The 24,794-nt window shown below is 25.0% G+C and overlaps 1 protein-coding gene and 1 long non-coding RNA gene across 12 annotated transcripts in view; one reads left to right on the forward strand and one right to left on the reverse strand.

Annotated features, from left to right (window-relative positions):
• The window catches only part of LOC127280108 (TLD domain-containing protein 2), a 140,743-nt gene that overhangs the window by 111,659 nt on the left and 4,290 nt on the right, over positions 1-24,794 (forward strand). For 7 of the 11 annotated variants that reach the window (XM_051302929.1, XM_051302931.1, XM_051302927.1 and 4 more), the window contains 6 exons: positions 773-939; positions 2,660-2,822; positions 4,852-5,077; positions 5,618-5,704; positions 18,565-18,846; positions 19,704-19,873. In XM_051302929.1, coding sequence (XP_051158886.1) covers positions 773-939; positions 2,660-2,822; positions 4,852-5,077; positions 5,618-5,704; positions 18,565-18,846; positions 19,704-19,873 — 1,095 coding nt within the window. Of the gene's footprint in view, positions 1-772; positions 940-2,659; positions 2,823-4,163; positions 4,529-4,851; positions 5,078-5,617; positions 5,705-9,652; positions 10,260-18,564; positions 18,847-19,703; positions 19,874-24,794 lie in introns of those variants that run through there. The other 4 variants (XM_051302924.1, XM_051302926.1, XM_051302932.1 and 1 more) reach the window with 3 other exon arrangements.
• Positions 21,828-23,954, reverse strand: LOC127280117 (uncharacterized). Its single transcript, XR_007842786.1, has 3 exons — positions 23,677-23,954; positions 22,804-23,085; positions 21,828-22,210 (listed from the first exon to the last, which is right to left on the reverse strand). It is a non-coding gene; the product is annotated as an uncharacterized LOC127280117 (long non-coding RNA).

The raw sequence follows: 24,794 nt of genomic DNA on the forward strand, positions 1-24,794 counted from the left end.
TTATTTTTTGTGATATAAAATTTTTAATAGAAAATAATAATAAAAAAAAATTCCTCATCGTTCTTACTATTTTTGAGTTTTGTCATTCGGCTTTATTAGAAATTTTTTATAAAACTGGAAATAATGAAAAATACATGTGGGAAAACAACGATTTTACAGGACAATTTTTTTTTTTAAATACAATGCGCTTACACTAGGATTTCGCTTACGCATTAATTACAAGTGGAGGAAATCATTTTTTTTTAATATTTTAATTAACTAATTGTTAATATAATTAAAATTTTTATAATTTAAGAAAATTCTATTTAGAATTATAAATAATGATTTAACAATACTATTTTTAAACAAAGGGTTTGTAAGTCTTCACTTGCAACTATTGCAGTTTCTTTTAGCTTACTAACACGGCTGACACAAAAACAGCTTTTTTTTGCCTACGAATTTGTAAATTTTTGTTTCATTCTTTCTCGCTGGCATTGAATTTGTTCAATCATTGTTCATTCAGTGTTGTCAGCTATTTAAATCGAGCTTCAAAATTACGAGCTTTCAATAATTCACTTCTTTTTATTGAATAATGATAAAATGTAATAAGTTTTTTTTTTTTTCTAATTTAAATATTTACTGTTGTTGTTGTTGTATGTTATTGTTGTAGAAAATGTGTAGAAACATTTCTGTAAAATGAAAATTGAAAAAATATATTAAATCGTAATTTTGAAGTGCAATTTTTTTTGTTATTAATTAAATATAAGAAATATTGAGAATTTATTTTTTCCAGACGATCTTCGGTTGGAACATTTATTCGTCAGCAGCCTTTGAATTCATCGGGAAGTAGCAGTGTGGATAGTAATCGAGGAAGTAAAACATCGACAGCACCACCAAAATTGGATTATCGTAGTATGGTTTCGGTGGACGATATGCCTGAACTTTTCGTCAGTTTTGACAGTGAGTTTCGATAAAAAAATTTTTTCCTCTTTTTTTTCAAATTTCTTATATATTTCAATTTTAATATCTTGTTCAGAGATCAGTTTTTCACGATTAGATCCTCCGTTGCATTTACGATTCTATTTTTTTAAATAGTAAATCGGATTTAGAAGAATAATAATGTTGCGTTTTTAAAATTTTTTTTTAATAAAGCAGATGTGACTTTTTTTTTGAAATTCTTTGGTAAAAAAAATGTGGAAAATCATTTTCTTAAATTTTTCATATTTTGAAACTTGTTGTTCATTTTACACTAACATTATTAAAAAAAAAACAAAAAAAAAATCATTGATAAATTCATTTTTAGAGAATCATTATTTCATCAACAAGTTTCATAATAACGTGGGATCTTTTATATTTCATTTTACTAATGCTAAAATATCATCTTGTTTCTGTTGTCCCTCTAGTCCAAGCACCTAATTTTCCCGAACTTGAAGGCCTCGGTAGGTTCATATTGTAATTGCATTTGTAATCCCCCTTTTTTTCGCGATTTGCGTTCCAGAAATTTTGCTTTTTTGTCTCTTTGTCAATTTTTTATTACATTTTTTCTTTTTTTGAGCTTCGTGTGATTTTTTATTTTATTTTAAACGCTTTTTGGAAATTTCGTGATAAAATCGCACAAAAAAAAACTAAATATAAATAAAACATATTTTTTTTTTTTGCTTTTCTAATTTTTATTTCAAAATTTTTCTCATTTTCTGCTCGATTTTTCTTTATATGAGTTTTCGGTACTATCCTAATGCTTTTTGCTTTCACTTTGTCATTATCACAATCTGCATTTTATGGAATTAGGTATTATTATCTCGATTGCACTTAGTTATTTATCATTTTCGAATGTAGAACTTTAGTATATTCAATCAATTGAAAGGGCACGTAAGATAATGATTAAATAATTCTTTGTAGACACTGTAATTAAAATTGAAATTTGTAGCGATTTGATTATATATGTTTAATTATTTAGTATTATAATCGGATGAATATTTAGTACAATTTTTATTCTTTTTTTGTTGGAATTTTTTTAATGTAGGTTTAATAGAAAAAACTGAAAGTTTTAATCCTATTTTGAATAAATAATAAATAAAATAAGTAAACTCGATCTCTAAATATAGAAATTTTGCCGTCTTCTATTTTTGTAATATTTAACAAAAATTTTTGTTTTTTTTTTTCATTTGAATTGAAGACGTTGTTTTGAGTTTCTTTAGAAAATCGTAGCCTCCTCTATCAGTAGCGTATTTTCAATTCACTTAAGCGTAATTAATTATTATTTAATTAAATTATAATTAATTTATTTACAGTGTTGTTTATTTGTGAATTATAATATGCAATTTCCTTATTATTTATTTTGTGCTAAACATTTTCATTTACTTTTCTAATATAGAACTGTCGCTTCATTTTCGCTCATCATCCTTTTTCATTCGTGCATTAATATTAAATAAACTGATTTCATTTATTGAAACATACATAATTATATTTATTGATCAATGTGGATTTTTTTTTTTTTCATGTGAATTGTGAAAGTTTTCGGTGGACGTCTTGTGAAAAGCTGTGAGCTTCAGTGAATTATTTGTACGCTAATGCGCTACTGATTATTAAAATTCAGTTTTTTTTGTAATATATATATTTTTTTGATATATTGAAAAAAAATTTGACAATATTTTCTGTTTTTCTTTTTTTCTTATAATAGAATTAATTCCACGACCGGCTCGATCGTGTGAGGATCCACCATTATATTTAAGGCTTCGAACTGGAAGGCCAAAGGACAAGAAAATCCCAAGATCGACTCCAATTATGAGCTATGGGAAAAAGAAATTACGACCTGAATATTGGTTCAGTGTTCCACGCAACAGGTAAGAGAAAAATATTTTTTTCATTTTGTTCTCATTTTTTTTTTTTTACAAAATCACACTCCTTTATACTCATTCTTCATTTTGTGACTTTTTTCATTTTCTTTCCATTTAATGAGTTTCGTCTCTCTTCATATATTATTCGTTTACTGTTCTTTTATCTTTTGATTTAACTTGTAATGAGTTTCATTTCTTCTCAACATTTTTAAATTAAAATTTCAATATAATTAAGAAATTCTACTTTAAAAGAATATTACTGAAAAAAGTGGAAACAAAATTGAAATTTGATTTTTTTATAGCAAAAAAAAAAATTAATAATAGATTAAAATAGGCAAGATAAATAAAATAAAGTAGAATTATTTTTGCATAATATTAATTTTTTTATAATTATATTTTGTTTGTTTATTTTTTATTGTTGCAAATTTTAAAAGTTGGCGCGAATCACACGAACCTATGAAAAAGCTGTGAGAGTGTCAGGTGTATTTACTCAAGTATAATCAGTTAGCCACGTAATGACAATGTGAAAAGTTAATTGTTCTCTCGTCAATTGTAAATTTGGAAATCTCACTAGTAACGCGTGTTTCATGTTCGATTGTTATTCCTCTGATAACGCGTGTGTCAATAATTTTTAGAAATTCTACACAAAAAATAAAATTCATTTCCAATAGTTGAAAAAAAAATTTTCTCTTATTAATATTTGACGTCATTAGATGTAATTAGTGTTAACCAGTGATCATTCAGAAATAATTATTCACACAAACATAATCGTTTTCTGATTATCAGGTTTTAACCTAGATTAACACTATACTTAAAGTATTTTAATTTTTTTTTATTAAACTTAAAAAATTGTCCTTCAAAATATAATATTTAATGTAAATTTATATTATTTTCTATTTTATAATTTTTATTTTACAATATTCCATTGCCAATGAAATTTTTATTCTCTCATCAATTTTAAGTAATAATAAAATGACTTTTATCTTCTATCCACTGAATTGAAGATCCGGGAAATGACTGGACAATTTTTTATTTTTTTCTTTCAAAAACAAAAATTCGATTTTAATTCTAAAGAAAAAATATCATCGAATTGTGATTTTTAATTTTATTTTTAAAATGATAAAATTTATTTTTTATTTATAAAATAAATTTTTCTATACAAAATTGAAATGGGGGGGAAATAAAAAAATTTGTTAAAAAAGAATTATCAGAATTGATAATGTATTTAAAAAATTGTTAATTTGCAATTTTTTTTTTTTTAAAGATATGTATAAATGGAGAAAAGATAAGATTACAAGTGTTGAACGCATTTAAAGGCAATTTTCGTCTCAATTAGAATAAAATTAGCATTTAATGTTGGCGCTTTTGCTTGCCATTGATTTTGAGTTAATGTAATATTTATTAATGAATCCAAGTCACGTGGCATGAGTAAAAAGTCATGTTAAAGACGAGATTTTGAATATAGTTATAACATAGGAATGCAAATGACGTTGAACCGTGCAAGTGCACATTAATATTAGTTGGCAGTCGTCGTCGTCGTCGTAGTCGTTTCATCTACATATTCATCCTTTTCTATTTCTCGTAAATTCATTTAAAGCTGCTCGCAAAATAGACTCGTTGACGATCATTACAGTCAAGAAAATGTCTCGCTTCTATGATTATCTCAACATGCCAGATTTCGTTGGAAACGCTCAGTTGTTTTTAACTCGCAGGTAATGCATCAATTGTTTCTCTTAAGAATCTTCATAACTGCCCCTCTGCCCCCCCCCCAAAAAGTAATATTATTCACAATTATCATATTATTTTTTAATTCTTTTATAAATTTTTAAAATATTTTTCATTTTATTTTCTTGCAAAATTTTACCCTTTTTTTCATTTAGAAAATAATTTTTCATTTATCATTGTTAAATAATATTATATTTTTGTTATTTGAAATTTTATTTGTAATTTTACTATTTTTAATTTAATATATTTTGTATTTTTGTGAATTGCGTTTTATTTGGAATTTTAATTAATTTCTTTTTATTTTTTTTAGAGTGGACGATCTTTATAAATTTATCCACGCTTGGGTGCCATCGCTTTATGGTGAATTGGACGAGAATTATTGGAGGGAACGTGGTTATATTTTGTCGGACACGGACACGGATCTTTCACCGGAATTATCGCCACACGACGCTGAAGGTGGTGAAAATACCGAGGACGATAAAAATCGTAACAGTGACAGTGATGATATTTCTGAATTAACACGCGAGTCTTGGGAGGTAAGTCTTTTTTTAAAATTCTATTCTAATTTATATTTCGTAAATATTTTTTCCTGTAATTTTATCTATTTACGGGACAGGAAAAATTTCATTTTTATTTCGCGATACGTCCTTGAGGAGAATCCCTTTTTTTCTTTGATCCTTTTTTTTTTTAAAAAAAAAGACTTTTTATTAGTTGTTTGAAAAATACGAGAAAAAAATAGGAATAAGTGAAATCAGCGTTTTAGTGAGTTATTTTTTGTGTTAAATCAATTTTTATTTTTTAAAAAATTGGCTGATGTTCACTTTTTTTTTTATACAAATTTTGCATTATGAGAATTTGTTTCTTATTCTAAATTAAAATTTCGATTTTTTTTTAATAAAAAAATGTTCTGGAAAAATGTAAAGCTAAATTCCTTTTTTAATAATTAGTAATTAATAAGGGAGAAAAGTTAAATAAAAAGAAATTTAAGAAACAAATTCCTTAATGCAATAATTTTATAGAGATTATTATTTGTAAGAGAAATGAATTTGACATTTGGGGTTGCCTTCGTATCACAGCTGATCAAGGCTCCATACGTAAAACTCTACAGCATCCTGAAGACAACAGCATCAGCCGACTATTATGAGCAGCCACAGGATCCAGAGGTATAACCTCTTTGGCTATTCGAAAGGCACCCTAATAATAATTAATTGATGTCACTTCACACTCTTTTTTTTAGCTGCAAAATTTTGCATTTCAAATTTTTGACGAAAAAAATGTAATAATTTCTTTTTCATCTTTATAAAAATAGAAAAATTATTCGTCAATGATCTGATTTGCAAAAATTAGTTTTTTTGTAAACGTATATCCGTGTATGCCTTTCACGAAATCTTTATCGTTCATTGATCATCAAAAAAAAAAATTCGAGATTGAACTCCGAACGATAATTAATTTTACAAAAGAATTTTAAATAAAAATAAATTATCTTTTTGTTAATAAAACGAGAAAAAGCTATCGATCTTTTTATTCTATTTTTAGATCATGATATAATGACAAAATTGATTTTTAAATATACAAAATTATTAACTGATAAATTATTCGATTTACATAATTCATTTTGAGATTATTTAATCATTGTTTAATTATTTTGAAGGAATTAATTATATACCTAATCATTTAAAATATCTAATTATAATAAAGATAATTAAATTTGAAGTTGAAAATAAAAATTTTAGTTTAGATTTTATTATGTAAATTGTATTAATTAATTTTTTTTTTGTTTTTGTCGAGTAACATATTTTTGATGACAGAAGAAAAAGTAAATTAGCTTGTTTTTTTTTTAAAAATTGATTTTGATTTGTATCTGGTAATGTGATATTTTTTAACCTGAAATTTCAAGGTAATTGTTTCATGGACGAAAATATCTCTCGGAGTATCAATCTCGATGAACGATTATTCTTACGTGAACTCTCCACATAACTTTACTTCCGTTGGTGATTTTCGCTCGCACATGATAGTTATCCCCTTTTTCAGGCTATATATATATTTATATGGCAATTTGATGAAAAAAAAAAAAAAAAAAAAATGTTAACAAAATTTCGTCGCCCAATATTGCACTTCACATACTGTTGTGCATGTATGTATATAAATATATATATATATTTTTTTTTATATAATATTTATATATTATATGTCTGGATGTAATTTTGCATTTTATTATCCTTTTGGAACATTTTCACTATACGATTTGTAGTGTGTGGAAACCTTTGTACGTTACTTAAGCTCCAAGGTAATTGCCTTGGGACAGCATGCTGGAATACAAACAACAATAACACATTACACTTTTCAAAGACCTGTTTCAATTGCACGATTATTAATAGAGAAAAATATTAATCTTTATATTAAGTATATATATATATATATATACTTCTCATGAAACGGATAATTCGTTTTATAGATTAAAACAGATTCTTTTGTGCGTGAAATTCATTTGAAAAAACAAATAGAATAGCAAAAAAAAATAGTTTTAATTGCAGAAAATAAAAAATTCGATATATAAATTAGATTCTAAAAATTATGATAAATTTCATATCGATTTTAGCTGAATTAAAAGTAAATTTTTTAAAGTATAGTTTAACTGAATTTTCATAGATTAGTTATTATCGTTTATAGTTAGTTGGTAATTTATTTTTTTCAATTATTATAATTACAAAATTATAAGTTCCGAATTTATGGTAGCTTTTTAATTCTTTGAGATAAAATTTCTCTTTTTTTTCTATCAAATTTGTTAATTTTTTATTTAAAATAATTTTATACACTTGTTGTCGATGTGTTTTTCTTTTTTTTTCCCCCCCTTTACTTGGAAAGGTGAACGGGTTTTAGTTTTCCAGTCCTACCGCAACAAAAATATATCTCTATTGATCATTCATTGAGAATAATGCACTTGACTATCATCTTTTAAAATATATATCAGCATTAATGTGTTTTTGTAAACATTTCCGGTTACAATTTCCTGCTTGTTAAAGAAAGTAACAATCTCACATGCGATTATTTATTTATTTTTTTTTGCGTGTATCTCTTTCCGTTTCTATTGTTTCTGATATAAAGAAAAAAAAATATATATATCTCGACTCATTTGTAGTAGTTTAAATTTTCATTTAGATAATTTTGTTCTCTTTCATTAGCAAAGAGGTGTTAAATAATATATGGCAGCTATATAATTTGTCATATAATTATTTTCATTTCTATCTAATTAGCGTCGAATTTTTTTTTTTTTAGTGTCATTTTTAATGATTCGTTATTTATATTATATTACAATTTTTTTGGTCAAATTAATTTTTCATTCATTAGATATTATTTAAATATTTATTTAATTTGTGAAAAAAAAAGAAATGATATTCTCTTAAAGAGAATTAGAGTTGATAAAATTTATTTTTTTCACAAGTTGGTAAATATTTCTGTTAAATGTTTACATATTCTATACGTAATTGTGTAAACGAATACATAAGTTTTTCTTATTCGGGTAACTTGTCACGAGTTTGATTTTTTTTTTTTATTGTCACCCATAAAAATCAGCTGATAATTCGTAATTAAAAATTATTTTTTTATTTTACTTTCGTTTTTGTAAACAATTTTTCCGAAGATTTTGATCTATCTGGAGCGTATTTTTTAATAATAATAATAATAATAATCTAGTTTAATAATCATTAAATATCGCAAATTACAATCTGGGTCAAATGAGAATTTTTTTTTTCCCTCATAATTTCATTGTCACTTTTACGCTATTATTGTAATCAGATTAAAAAGTTTTATTGTCTTTTATTAATTACTATTAAACAAATTTGAATAATTGGTTTAAATCAACTGATTATCTTAAAGTATTACCTATAGTTTTTTCAATTTTAATTTTTTTAATTGAAAAAAAAATGATTTCGAAAATAATTTTGATAATTAGTGAATTATTATTTTAGTATTATTATTATTATTATTATTATACAATTTCGAAGTAAATAATTGTTTTCAAGGTCTGCCTAGGTGGAAGTTCTCATTTTAATGTAATAGACATTTATCATCTCATTACGAGAAAGAGAGAGAGATTAAAACTTCTTCATTGCCAGTCGACACTTGTTTTCAGACATGATCTCATGAATAGTCGATTAATTTCCCAACCTTTTGTTTCTTGAATCGTTCGATAATTATTCTGTTTGGATGTAAATTCGTATAAATTTTGAAATTTAAACACTTTAAAGCAATCTCAAGTGCATTAGACTCAATTATTTGAAAAATTAATACCTCAATTTATATTACATAAATTGTTAAACTTTTCAAAAATGAACATTATTTTTTCACGAGTCTCATTATTTAATTTATTTCGCTTTTAAAGTCATTTCAAAATATTGGATAAAAAAAAAAAAAGAAAATAGTTTACTTTTCAGGGTTAGATCATTAACATATATATTTTATTAAAAAATTATTCTCTAAACAAAAGAATAATTACAATAAAAATGTGAGTCACATAATTTATTGCTTTCTGATAAGTTCTATCATTTTGTAACAAACTTTTTCAAAAGTTTTCTTTTCTTTGAAAAAGTGTGATTTATTTTTTTGCGCTTAATATTTTTTATGTGTTTTTTTTTAAATACCATTAAAAAAAATCATTTTCTATTTGTGAATTCAATTTTTAAAATTCAATTTTAATTTAAAAAAAAAACTATTGAACTAAATAGAAATTAATTAACAGTTAACATTATTAATTAATATGAAATAAGCTACATTAATCAATAATTAATGTAATTCATTATTATAATTAAATTTAATAATCAGGGGTAAAAAAAATTATTTTTTTTTTTTAAATCTTAACCGAATTTGCGATGAGAAAAAAAAATTAACCATCATATTTCATTTGTGATAATGAGTCACTTTTTTTTAAAATGGCAATTATTGCAAAAAAAAATTTACCTGGCTACGTGCATTGTCACACGGGTAAATAAATTCTAGTTGATTATAAACACGTGTTGCGCGACCGGCAATGCGCGATAGATGAGCTTAAACCGCGACTCGCATTAGCTAACAATTCCTTGCCCCTATATGAATCAATTCAACGACAACAGAAGATTCAGTACGACTTTAGTCACTGACAAGTGAAGTGTGTCGGAATAAAAAAAAAGATAAATACTCTATTCTATAATTAAAAAAAAGTAAACAAAGTCATTACAAATCATTTGCGAGATGTAATCTCTCCAAAAGACAATAATTAGAGAAAAAAAAAAATATCCAATCATTTTTTTTCAAATTGATTGATTTTTCTGATCGGAAGAAAAAAAAAATTTGTAATTGATTTTTAACGAATATAATAAACATTAATTAATTTTTTCTAATTTTTGGAAAATATTAATTTTCAAATTAAATTAATGGAAGAAAAAGTGAATTTTTTTTTTTGTTGAAATAGTGCCATTGAGAATTTTCTGGATAATTTAGTAATTTTTGTTTTCCCTCCCCCCCCCATTTGAATAAAATATTCAAGTGCAGTGGTGTTGTGAATAATTTGATCACAAAAAAAAAATAAAAATGCAAAAGCTACGGGAAAAATTGCATTCCACGGCGAGTCGAAGCAATGAAGTTTCAACAATGAATTTTAAATTTAATTTAATCAAGATGGCCAGGCCAAAGTTTACAAATCCAATCTCCAAGATTACTAAATATCTTAAACGAAAGACAAAGGTACATTTTTTCTCGTTATTAAAAAATTACAATATTTTCAGCAAGTGCGCAAATGAAAAAAAAAATACCCTTTTTTTTGGAAAATAACTTTCAAAAATTAAAAATAAATTTAAAAAATTTAATTTATTTCTAATCAAACAAAAAGTGAAATTATTATTTTTAACGTTTTTCATTTGAAAAAATATTTGATTACAATAAACAATTTTGTCAAATAATTAAAATTTTTATAATTTATATTTGTCAAGAGAAGATTTTTTTTTAATTTTTCAATACGCAGATTCAGATGTGTGATTATTATTATTAACAATTCATGAATAAAACTGGTTGAACCTCTCGATATTGAATTTCATTATAGGAAGATGTCGTACTCGTTTTTAATGAGATACAAACTTGCAGAAATTTAAAAAAAAAAATAAATAAATAAATAAAATTATATGCAAATTCTCTTGATGGATCAATACCCAATTTATGGACGTCAATTGAAAAATAATTTATTAACTAGCATTATTTGCCATTAAAAAAAAAACATATATTTAGTAAACTATAAAAGATCAATTATCAAAAAAAATTAAATATACAAATTTGATAAAAATTAATCGTGAAAATTTAAATGTAAAATATAGGTAAATAATTCAATTTAAAATGTATTTTCAAGAATTTTTCTATTTTGCTTAAACTATTTATAATAATTTAATATAACGATTATACGTTATTAAATTATCAAAAAAAATTCCTGTTTTTTTCTTTTTAGTGAATATTTTTTAATTTTTGTCTTTTGAGGAAAAAAAAGATTGACTTTTGCTCAAAAGATATTTGTGGAATTATTGAAATTGTGTCACAATAAGAAATGTAGAGCAATTTTTCAAATTTTATAATTAAAAAATAATTTATTTCTTTTACATTGAAATAAATCAAATTTTTGATAAAACGGAATATGTTTTTAAAAAGTTAAAAAAAATTATCATTCTATTCTCATGAAATTCGTTTTCACAATTTCCTCATAAAAATTCGTTTACAAAGATTATTTATAATTTGTATAATATTTTTTTTTTCTTTTTGTTTTATCAAATCACTAAATGACCCCTGGTAATTTTTTTTTTTATCTTTCATTAATGATGAAACATCAATTATTATCAATTCGATTTAAAGAAATAGAATCCATATAATTCTTTTTTATCATTGTATATAATATTTTCTTAAATGTGATCAAGATATATGGCTATAATTAGATTTCTATATTATTAATTTATAAAGAATAGCTTAATTGTTCATGCAGGTAAAGCAAAGAGCATTATCTCTTATATGATAAGATAATTATTGTCAGTGTTAAATTTAGAAAAATGTGACTAAAAATAACCAAAAATTAATTATCACATATATATATATAACGGGAGAAATTAATTTTCATTTCTAAATATTTAGATAAATTTTAAGACTCGAGTATTTTTTTTATTTGAAATTGCGTTGTTGAATTTTTTTTTTTGCGTCGTTAAAAATTTGTCTTTTTTTTATCAAAAAACTTTATACCCCTTCTTTTCTGTTAAAGTAATTTTTATCTTGATCTTTGATAATAATGAGAAAACAAAATACAAGATTTCGTAACTATTTTAAAGAGGAACTTGAAATATTGCCCCATTTTCATCACTTTTAAAATATATGCATAATAAATGTAGATTTTTTTTTACAGCTAAATTTAATTTTAGTTTTTTTTCTCCTCTCTTGTGGTTAATGATCGTTTAATGAGAGTCAAGATTTTTTTATGGTGTTTCAATACTATTTTTAGGGCTCAAGGAAAAAGGTACTTCCGTGACACTGACGTCAAGTCCACAAAAAAAAAGAATATATATTTTATACGAAAAGAAATCATAAACGAATATTGACTTTTATATTAAAATCAGTTTGGAAATTTTTAAACCTTTATTTTTTTAGATTTTTCAACTTAAATTATTTAAGTGAACAAATTATTTAAGTGTACGTTGATTATACACCATTTTGAGACTAATTTATCAAAAAGTTTAATTTCAGTTAAACGTTTAATTTGAACAATTGAAATTTTTCTCAAGTTCGAGGACAATAATAAAGAAAAAGAAAAAAAAATTGTCTGACATTTTTGCTTTGAGCAATTTGCAATTATTGAAGTAATCTCTTAATTTTTGACCTTTAGTAATTGAAGATTTTTTCCTATTTTCGAGGAAATAATAAAATATTAGAAATTAATAATATTAATAATAATAATAATAAATATTAATAATAAAAATAAAAAATAATAATAGTAATTATTTTTTTTTGGGTATTTTTTGGTGTTGCTTTTCAATAACATTGCTGAGGTTACTTTTGGTAATCTCTTCCCGGTCTCCTTGAATTGCCACTTTAGAAACTTGCCAAGTGCCTTTTGCGATCTTTTCGCGGTCGCAACGATCAATTTCACACTGAAATTTACCGACCGCCGACGGAAATTAGTCTTTTATCCTTTTCATTGTCCTTATTCCAGGCGATATTTCACTTTGAGAGAATATCTCGTAAACCCCACGAGAAATAGCTCCTAAATCGCGAACAATCGTAAAATTAATATTCACCATAGTATAATAATTTATAATATTATTCACAATTACAAGTGATTTGGAAATTATAAATTATTTTTAAATTAATATTAAAAAAAAATATATTTAATTATCAATTATCAATTTTTTAAAAGTGTTATTGAATCAAAAAAAAAGTCTCAATCTATTTTTTTTTAGTTTTTTGATCACAGGGGGAGAGATGATTATTATAAATGAAATGAAAAATCAGGAAGAAGGTCACGAGTGAATTTTATTTCTTTATAGGGGGAATTATCTAATTTAGAAAATTGCAGATAATAATAAAAGGGGGACTGATTTTATTCGTTGTGCGTCACACCCACGTGCTTCAGATTTCGTTTATAAACTAGTATCACTTAAAAGATTGTATATTCTTTAGAAAATTGCGCATAATATTTCTCGCTATTATTTGGGAAAAAATATTTTAAAACTTTTATTTTTGATCCTATTAAAAAAAAATTAGTTTTTAGTTATTTTAACTAAATACTCAAATATTAGTATATTTTTTTTAAATGTCAAATTAGAAAAAAAAATTTCCCCAGTGCGTAATTTGCTATAGTATTACTTCATTTTTTTTTTTTTTTGTTTCTCATATGAATATTTAATTTGAAATATAAAAAAAAGGAATTTAATTGCCATTGGTAATAGTTTCTATTAGGAATTCGTTCATTATTATTCATTTATAATAATTTCTAGTGTTGTGTTTTTTTATTTACGGAAATAAATACTAGGGTCCTCGTAATATTTTTTTTTTAATACAAAAAATTTGCATATGTTATCAACTATTAAGAGAATTTAAAATAGAAAAAAAACTCGAACCCTCAATTTTCATATCAATTGAAGTTAAATATTTAATGATTTTCCCAGTTTTTTTTCATTGTCTTTTCGATTTTTGTTTTTTGAAATCTATTTAGAAAAATATTTTTATTTCGAAAATTTATTTCTTACGGGAATATTTTTCATTAATTTTATTTATGGAATTTTTAGAATTCAATTGGTTTTGAAATTATATTCTTTTTTTTTGGTAATGAGCAAAAATTGGTTCAATATAGTAAAACTTTTTTTTTTCTTTTTATTATATTTATTTAACGAAAGAATATTGCTTGGTTGTTATGTTACTTATCTTATCGCATGGAAAAGAAATAATTTCATCACAAATGCAGTTATCTTTACTAAAAATAAGCCTTCTGTGTCCCTCGTCTTTTCCGGATAGGTATTTGGTATTTTTTCTTCTTCTTCTCTCTCTCTCTCTCAAATCGAATCCAAAAATATCTGACCGCGAAAGGGGAATATTTCTCATATAAAACGTGTATTGGTCGAACATTATAATAAAATCCCGAGGCCAAGTCAGTTTCTTGATCTTGTATTCACAAGGTAGAAGGGGTGTGAAAGGAAAGTTGAAGGAAAGGGATATATTTTTTTTTTTTATTTATTTTTAACTCGTATTTATTTTATTTTTTTTTTAGTTATTTTTCTTGCAAAACTTTCGTCGAATAATAACAGCCGTGAATCTCGTTTGGTATCCAGTTGATTTTCGGTTCTCGTGCAAGAAAGATTTTGCTATATATATATATTATATGAATATATGATAGTGAAATCGTAAATTTTTGAAACGTTAAATATTTATCTATCTGATATTTGTCTCTGCGATTTGTATTTTTCGTGAGAAGCCTAAATTTTTTTTTAAATATTGTGTTTGTTAATTTCAATTATGACTGCCGAAACATGCTCAATTTTAAATTATGTCTTTCAACATTCATCGAGAATGCTCTCGGTAATTATAATAATTTTTTTTTATATATATATTGACGATGTGATTTTAATTTGATAATATTCACCAGGCAAAAATTCTATTAGAGAAAAATAAATTGTTGGATCACATCCAAGATTACTTAATAATAGTAAAAATAGATATTTTTAAATTCAGCTCGCGTATTCCCGAGTTAAAATATTGCTTTTCTTTTTGAAATTGAATTTTATTTGATGGACAATTTCTTGAAATGTAAATTTAGATTTTTAACAATTTTTTTTCTTTGTATTTTTATTTTTTTATTTTGCTGAGACTAATAAGAAAATTTATTTTTCTTCTAAGCAATTGAGGATTAAAATTTCTTAACGATATTTCATTTAGAAATTTGAGAAATATTTTATTTTTATCTAGTTTCTCAATTTTTTTATTTGTTTATTAAAAAATAGAATCCGAGTTCAAGAAAATAATAAAAATTTTTTTTTTTTTACTTTTCTTTAAATTTATTTTTTAATATTAGAAAAAGTAGCGTTATTGTCTTTTGAAAAATACCTGTTATATTGTGAGTGACTTAGGTCAGTGATGTGACAATTCTCGTCTGTACAGATAATTGGTTTGTTGTTTTGTTTCTTAAAATAACATTCCAGATTCTAAAAGAAATTATATAATTATTTTTCTCACGCCAAATTGAATTCTATTTTAAATTTCTTGCTTTGTTTACAAAAATAATACAATTTCATCAAAATATTTTTCCCGTTAGTGATATATATTTTTTTCTATCATTAATTTCGTATACTATTCATTATTTTGATATCTTATATATATATATATTTTTTTTAAATAACTTATTGGCTGATTGCCAATTTTCGAACCACAAAAGAGTAAAAAAAAAAAAAAGAAAGAAATTGACTATTTACTTTTGTTATTGTTATTTTTTGTTTTCACGTAATACTTAGATTGTTTCATGTCAGGGTTAATAAATCATTCATTCTGTTTAACACGTGCAAAACGAGTATATTGTGCATCATTTTTTTTTTAATTTTTGATAAATAATAACACATTTACGTAGTATACGGTTATAATGATAAGAAATTGCACTTTATCAGAAGTCATTTATCTTTATATTAGCCGTGAGATGAAACGAGAAGAAAAACAAGGTCAATTTAAATATGAACTCGAGCTACTCAAAATGTTTGACCTTAAGGCCATGTGGGAGAAATCCATCAAGTCTTCAAATTTTCTCGTAGAATTAATATTTTCAAAAATGTGATTATAAAAGAGGGTCTAAAGAATTTTGCTATTCTAAATATTAATTTTGTCAAAAAAAAATGAAAAAAAAAAATTCGAAAGTGGCAAACAGTAGCTCACGTGGTTTTCTTCCACATGACCTTAAAACTTTGATACATTAACATACGTTTAACATGATTACGCAAATTGTGAATTAATTCACGATCAAGAAAGATAATAAATTTTTAGTCACGAAAATTGATTAAATTCTTTTTTTTCCTTTTTTAAATTTTTATTTTTATATTTATTTACTTTTTTTTGTAATTATTGGCTATTAATTTTTTTTACACGTGATAATCACGTTGGTTATCGAATTTTTATCATTGTAAACATTAAACTCTCGTATACGCAATAATTTTCTAATCAGTCGCGGTTCAAGTGGCAAAAAAATCAGTGAAAAATGTAAATACCATAATATTACCAGTTTGAACTTGTAAAATGTAGATTATAGAATTTTTTTTTTTTTTTTTTTTATTGATTTTCATTTGATCAAGGTTTTACAAAATGGAATTACTGAGAAATTTTTATTGAAAAATAATTTTTGCAATTAGTTTTTTTATAGTAAAATCCAAAAATTTTATTTATATTCTAAAATAGATTTAAAATTAAAAATATCATACACGTGTATATAAAGAATAAAAAAAAAAGTATTATAAAATTAAATTCTTAGGAGAATGATTATTATTGCATTGAACGTGATGATTATTTATATAATTTAAAGATTGCACACGAATATTTAAATAGACTACGTACATATTTCTGATTTATTAAAAAATATAATCCATAATCCCATATGAAAAAATTTATCTTTGACGCAAAATGCAAAAATATTATTTGATAAATTCTTAATTGTCATTAATTGAACTGAAACTTTATTTTATTTTTCTTTTTCAACGCCATTCTAAGAGAATAAACAATGTCGAGTCTCTTAATTTGGGAATTTTCCTATTGTGATGAATATTCAAATAAGCGGATGATGCAGCTGGACCACACTAATCTGATCTGTTTAATCTGTCTCGGAAGATTTATGAGAATGCATAATAAAAAAAAAAAAAAAAAAATTTTATTTGTTGCAGTCGCAAAAGTTTCATTGAATAGGATTATCCCTTTTCAACGGGTTATACAAAACAAGATTAGATGATTTTTTTTTCTCAGTAATATATTAATATTAATTTAAATATTAAAAAAAAATTGTTTTTCAATTATTTATTTTTAAAAGACAAATAATATTTAATAGATCTCTCAAAGGGGTTAACGATTGAATAAAATTATTAAAAATTATTTTTTATCTCTTTTGTTTATATTCAGTAGATTTTCTTTTGTTAAAAATGATTTTTGCTTGGAATACCTTTCTAGGAATTGTTATCATTATGACAACAAAAAGATAACGCGATAATTGATGTATATTCAAGCTTCTGATCTTCTACTGTCTTTTTTTACAAAGCAATTGAGAAATTTTCTATTTGATTTTTTTTAGAAATTAATAATTTTTATTTTATATTTTAGAGAAAATACAAGGATTACATTTTTTTTTTGATAAATTTATATTTTATTTACATATATATGTTATTTACTGAACAATGTCGCATCTGAAGCAATACTTCTTTTTTTATCGATGATGATTATTGTTGTCCTAGGCGATTCTATCGCAATCTTGATACGTCTATTTTTATTATATTTTGTTTTATTAATTATGTACTTTCTTTCATTAATTATTATTATTTTATATTAATTATTATATTTTCCAAAAAATCGAATTTTGAGAATGATTTTAAAAATTTTTTTTTTTCACCTTTTTTTTACATAAATGGAAATTTTTTTTTTTTTTATATATAAATAATAAACGAATGTGAATGAAGTACTTTTTTTTGTTGTTCACGTCTTGTTATTAAAAATTACTTCGACACTGACAATATTTCAATACACGACACTTGATGCTCTCAGTAGATGTGCCAATGTTATTGTCTAGACGTAGAGACCTAGAATTAGACTTTTTTTTTAGGTGAACCCCTAGAAATTAGATATCCTCGAGGTGTCTCTCCAAATATTTTTTTCAGCCTGCAACGAATTTTTAATTATTATTTTTTTTTTTTTGATTAATTAAAAAACTTGTTTTCTGTGATAAAAAAAATGGTAATCTTCACCATAAAGGAGATTATCTTCTTTGTCCAAAAAATAAGAATAACATTAAAAACTAATAAGGAAATGCGTTGGCAGTGAGTAATAGAATTTAAAATATATTTTTTTTTCGCATAATAGATGCAAAAAAAAAAAAAAAACGATCGTTGCACGCTGATGCAATTGATTGACTGATTGCATTGACATCATTATAAAATTTTGCTCTAGTTGATAAATTCATCACAATTATTATTCACAATTTGTGTATAAAATTAATGGCGGGGGGAAACAATTTTTTATTATCTTCTATTTCTATACTTAATTTTTTTTTTAATTACATGTTAATAAATAATAGAAAATAAAATATTAAGTTTCTGGAAAGTAAATAAAAAAATTATAAATTAATTTTTAATTATATTTTTTAATTTTATATAACGAATTTTGAAAATTTAATGTATAATTGTTTTTTTTTTTTTAAAAAAAGATTCACAAATGAATGTTGTTTATATAATTAGAGAATGAGAAAAATTTGTGATTATAAGAGAATAATGATTATTTTTCGATAATTTTTCAGGTGCTGTCTATGAGTGAAGAGCTCAGAAGAGCCCTTTATGCAAATAGTGCAGTTTCTCTGGATACGGAGATTATTGTACCAGATTTAGTCGGTACCACAGAAATACTCGGTGATGATCACAGAGAACATCTTTGTCGGCATTTGCCAGCAAGGGCGGAGGGCTATGTTTGGACACTTGTTTTTAGCACGAGTCAACATGGATTCAGTCTCAATAGCATGTATAGAAAAATGGCCAAAGTTGAAAGCCCAATTCTTCTTGTTATCGAAGATACCGAAGGAAATGTGAGTTTTCCTCTTTTTTTTCTTTTTTTTTGATAATTTCTTCCGAATTTTTATTTTCCTCTCTGAACAAATTTTGTTTCATTTTTAAAACACTTTTTTAAAAATAATTTAAATTTGTAAAATGTTGATTTTAATTTTAAAAAAAACTCGACAGATTTTAATTATAAACGACGGCGTTTTTTTTATTAAAAATAATTTCTTTTTTTTTAAAGTAATATACTTGACTTTAAAAGTTGGTTCGATTTTTAAATCGTTTAATTATCATCTCGAGAGGATTGATTTTTTTTTTTGAAAAAAAGGTCGTTTGACCTCGCCAAATAAATGCAATATCGTGTTCATTTTTTATTGAATGAGAAAGCTTTATAGGGATTCAAGCGCGTTCAACCAATAATTTAAGTCTGTTGAGTTTTTTTTTCTCGTATAGATTTACATGACATTTTCAATCTTTAGATTTACATATAATTATTTATTATCATCACAAGTGGAAAAGTAACAAAAACAAAGCGTGTAAAATTAATAATTCAGTCCATCTTATTCACTCATAGACTGTCAGCTTGCATAATGATTATTATTGTGCAACATATCAATTTCCTTGTTGCTTTTTACTTTCACATCCAATAACCCAAGCAAAAGATAATGTCAATGTATATATAAAGAGAAAAATTGATAAAGAAAATTGAAAAAATTAAATTTTTTTAGGAAAATTTAATTTTTCATTTCTTAGAATTAAATTGAACTTTTGGAATTAGAATTTTAATTTTAATCACAAAAAATCAAAATTGATAAATCTTAGAAAAAATTTGAATTGGATTTTTTTTCCGCAGTACTTGATTTAAAATTGCATTTTTTTTTCGCAGGTGTTTGGAGCTTTGACATCTTGTTCTCTACATGTAAGTGATCATTTCTATGGAACTGGGGAGTCTCTTTTGTTCAGATTCACACCAAGGTTCCAGGCCTTCAACTGGACCGGGGACAATCTTTACTTCATTAAAGGAAATAATGAGAGTTTAGCAATTGGCGCTGGAGAGTAAGTTAATGAACAATTTTCCCTAAATTTCGAATTATTTTAAAAAATATAAATATACTATCTATGCTTAAATCATACAAAAAATTCAGAAATAAGCACACTGATTAGAAATAAATGATAAAATAAAATTTAAAATAATTAATTTACAAAAATTAATCAGGATGTCTACTAATTTCGTTTAACAAAATTCCCGGTCATTTCCCAGCTATTTCCTAGTTTTTATTCTTGTCAAATTTAAATTTTTTTATTTTAAACATAAATAAATCTAAAAATATCTACGAAAATCGACTATATTCTATGGAAATAATTCTTTTTCATATTTATATAATTCTTTTATTGATATTATTATATAATACTTTTATTGAATCTAAATTTTAAAATATATCAAAATTTTTATTAAAAAATATCAAAACAATAAATATTTTAATTAATCGCATGCAAATTCAACGTAAATAGAAATTTCTGTATTGGGATGTTCGCTGGAGGCGTGGCTTAGCAGTTTATCCTACGTTCAGTAGTACCATTTTTCGCCACTATTTCTAAAAGTTATCTGATTGTTGTGAACTGGACAAAAATTCAAATAATTTTACTTTCAAAAGTTAAAAATTTTAACTAATTTACTGTAAAATTTTAGCCTAAAAAATAACAAAACAGTAAATATTTGAATTGTGGGCATAGACAAGTATTTAAATGCTTTAGGGCGCACTCACACCTCTGGCTGCCTGCACAGGCAGCCAGTGAGAGCCAATCAGAGAGTCAGTAGATTTAAATTTGAATTTTCTGTCTCTCTTACTCTTGTACGTTTTCTGCGTGGTGGGAGGCTGCCTGTGCAGGCAGCCAGAGGTGTGAGTGCGCCCTTATTTTTTCAAAAAGAGTTAATTAAAAATAATAATACAACACAGGAGCGTTAAATAATAAAAAAAATATAAATACAAAAAGCTTTTTTATTAGTCTTAAATTGTCAGATTCTCCTGAAGATAAAAAATTTCAAAATTTCATTCCAAAATATCAAAACCAGATACCAAAAATTAACAATTTCTTTATTTAAACACGTGCTTTTGCATTTCTATTATATTTAAAATTCCAAATTTGGCGGGAATTGCATTTTGAGATTACCATGACATCTACATATTCTCCTGGTACTTAAAAGATTTTAAATTTCATTCAAAAATATCAAAACAATAAATATTTGAAATGCGCATGCGTCATCATCGAAAAAGGTTTACCCCAACCTCTTCATGTTCTCCTGATACATAAAATAAAAATTTCTTTATTTAAACACGTGCTTTTGAATTTATATTATATTTCAAATTCCAAATTTGGCGGGAATTGCATTTTGAGATTACCACGACATCTTCATATTCTCCTGGTACTTAAAATTAAATAAATTTCATTCAAAATATCAAAACAATGAATATTCGAAATGCGCATGCGCCATCAACGAAAATAGGTTTACCCCAACCTCTTCATGTTCTCCTGATACCAAAAATTAAAAATTTCTTTTAAATTTTGTTGAAAATCTAACAAATCAATGAATATTTAAAATGCGCATGCGCCATCAACGTAAATAGGATTACTCCAACCTCTTCATGTTCTCCTGATACCTAAAATTAAAATTTCTTTATTTAAATACGTGCTTTTGAATTTATATTATATTTCAAATTCCAAATTTGGCGGGAATTGCATTTTGAGATTACCACGACATCTTCATATTCTCCTGGTACTTAAAATTAAATAAATTTCATTCAAAATCTATCAAAACAATAAATGTTCGAAATGCGCATGCGCCATCAACGAAATAGGTTTACCCCAACCTCTTTATGTTCTCCTGATACCAAAAATTAAAAATTTCTTTTAAATTTTGTTGAAAATCTATCAAAACAATAAATATTTGAAATGCGCATGCGTCATCATGGAAAAATGTTTACCCCAACCTCTTCATGTTCTCCTGATACTTAAAATTAAAAATTTCTTTTAAATTTTGTTGAAAATCTATCAAAACAATAAATATTTAAAATGCGCATGCGCCATCAACGTAAATAGGATTACCCCAACCTCTTCATGTTCTCCTGATACTTAAAATTAAAATTTCTTTATTTAAACACGTGCTTTTGAATTTATATTATATTTCAAATTTCAAATTTGGCGGGAATTGCATTTTGAAGATGAATATTCGAAATGCGCATGCGCCATCACCGAAAATAGGTTTACCCCAACCTCTTCATGTTCTCCTGATACCAAAAATTAAAAATTTCTTTTAAATTTTGTTGAAAATCTATCAAAACAATAAATATTTGAAATGCGCATGCGTCATCATCGAAAAAGGTTTACCCCAACCTCTTCATGTTCTCCTGATACTTAAAATTAAAAATTTCTTTTAAATTTTGTTGAAAATCTAACAAAACAATGAATATTTAAAATGCGCATGCGCCATCAACGTAAATAGGATTACTCCAACCTCTTCATGTTCTCCTGATACCTAAAATTAAAATTTCTTTATTTAAATACGTGCTTTTGAATTTATATTATATTTCAAATTCCAAATTTGGCGGGAATTGCATTTTGAGATTACCACGACATCTTCATATTCTCCTGGTACTTAAAATTAAATAAATTTCATTCAAAATCTATCAAAACAATGAATGTTCGAAATGCGCATGCGCCATCAACGAAATAGGTTTACCCCAACCTCTTTATGTTCTCCTGATACCAAAAATTAAAAATTTCTTTTAAATTTTGTTGAAAATCTATCAAAACAATAAATATTTGAAATGCGCATGCGTCATCATGGAAAAATGTTTACCCCAACCTCTTCATGTTCTCCTGATACTTAAAATTAAAAATTTCTTTTAAATTTTGTTGAAAATCTATCAAAACAATAAATATTTAAAATGCGCATGCGCCATCAACGTAAATAGGATTACCCCAACCTCTTCATGTTCTCCTGATACTTAAAATTAAAATTTCTTTATTTAAACACGTGCTTTTGAATTTATATTATATTTCAAATTTCAAATTTGGCGGGAATTGCATTTTGAAGATGAATATTCGAAATGCGCATGCGCCATCACCGAAAATAGGTTTACCCCAACCTCTTCATGTTCTCCTGATACCAAAAATTAAAAATTTCTTTTAAATTTTGTTGAAAATCTATCAAAACAATAAATATTTGAAATGCGCATGCGTCATCATCGAAAAAGGTTTACCCCAACCTCTTCATGTTCTCCTGATACTTAAAATTAAAAATTTCTTTTAAATTTTGTTGAAAATCTAACAAAACAATGAATATTTAAAATGCGCATGCGCCATCAACGTAAATAGGATTACTCCAACCTCTTCATGTTCTCCTGATACCTAAAATTAAAATTTCTTTATTTAAATACGTGCTTTTGAATTTATATTATATTTCAAATTCCAAATTTGGCGGGAATTGCATTTTGAGATTACCACGACATCTTCATATTCTCCTGGTACTTAAAATTAAATAAATTTCATTCAAAATATCAAAACAATGAATATTCGAAATGCGCATGCGCCATCAACGAAATAGGTTTACCCCAACCTCTTTATGTTCTCCTGATACCAAAAATTAAAAATTTCTTTTAAATTTTGTTGAAAATCTATCAAAACAATAAATATTTGAAATGCGCATGCGTCATCATGGAAAAATGTTTACCCCAACCTCTTCATGTTCTCCTGATACTTAAAATTAAAAATTTCTTTTAAATTTTGTTGAAAATCTATCAAAACAATAAATATTTAAAATGCGCATGCGCCATCAACGTAAATAGGATTACCCCAACCTCTTCATGTTCTCCTGATACTTAAAATTAAAATTTCTTTATTTAAACACGTGCTTTTGAATTTATATTATATTTCAAATTTCAAATTTGGCGGGAATTGCATTTTGAAGATGAATATTCGAAATGCGCATGCGCCATCACCGAAAATAGGTTTACCCCAACCTCTTCATGTTCTCCTGATACCAAAAATTAAAAATTTCTTTTAAATTTTGTTGAAAATCTATCAAAACAATAAATATTTGAAATGCGCATGCGTCATCATCGAAAAAGGTTCACCCCAACCTCTTCATGTTCTCCTGATACTTAAAATTAAAAATTTCTTTTAAATTTTGTTGAAAATCTATCAAAACAATGAATATTTAAAATGCGCATGCGCTATCAACGTAAATAGGATTACTCCAACCTCTTCATGTTCTCCTGATACCTAAAAAATTTCTTTATTTAAACACGTGCTTTTGAATTTATATTATATTTCAAATTTCAAATTTGGCGGGAATTGCATTTTGAAGATGAATATTCGAAATGCGCATGCGCCATCAACGAAAATAGGTTTACCCCAACCTCTTCATGTTCTCCTGATACCAAAAATTAAAAATTTCTTTTAAATTTTATTGAAAATCTATCAAAACAATAAATATTTGAAATGCGCATGCGTCATCATCAAAAAATGTTTACCCCAACCTCTTCATGTTCTCCTGATACCTAAAAAATTTCTTTATTTAAACACGTGCTTTTGAATTTATATTATATTTCAAATTTCAAATTTGGCGGGAATTGCATTTTGAAGATGAATATTCGAAATGCGCATGCGCCATCAACGAAAATAGGTTTACCCCAACCTCTTCATGTTCTCCTGATACCAAAAATTAAAAATTTCTTTTAAATTTTATTGAAAATCTATCAAAACAATAAATATTTGAAATGCGCATGCGTCATCATCAAAAAATGTTTACCCCAACCTCTTCATGTTCTCCTGATACTTAAAATTAAAAATTTCTTTTAAATTTTGTTGAAAATCTAACAAAACAATGAATATTTAAAATGCGCATGCGCCATCAACGTAAATAGGATTACTCCAACCTCTTCATGTTCTCCTGATACCTAAAATTAAAATTTCT

The sequence above is a fragment of the Leptopilina boulardi genome, unplaced genomic scaffold, assembly GCF_019393585.1.
Source record: "Leptopilina boulardi isolate dan_hultmark-lab unplaced genomic scaffold, ZJU_Lbou_2.1 LbouV2_229, whole genome shotgun sequence".
Lineage (NCBI taxonomy): Eukaryota > Metazoa > Arthropoda > Insecta > Hymenoptera > Figitidae > Leptopilina > Leptopilina boulardi.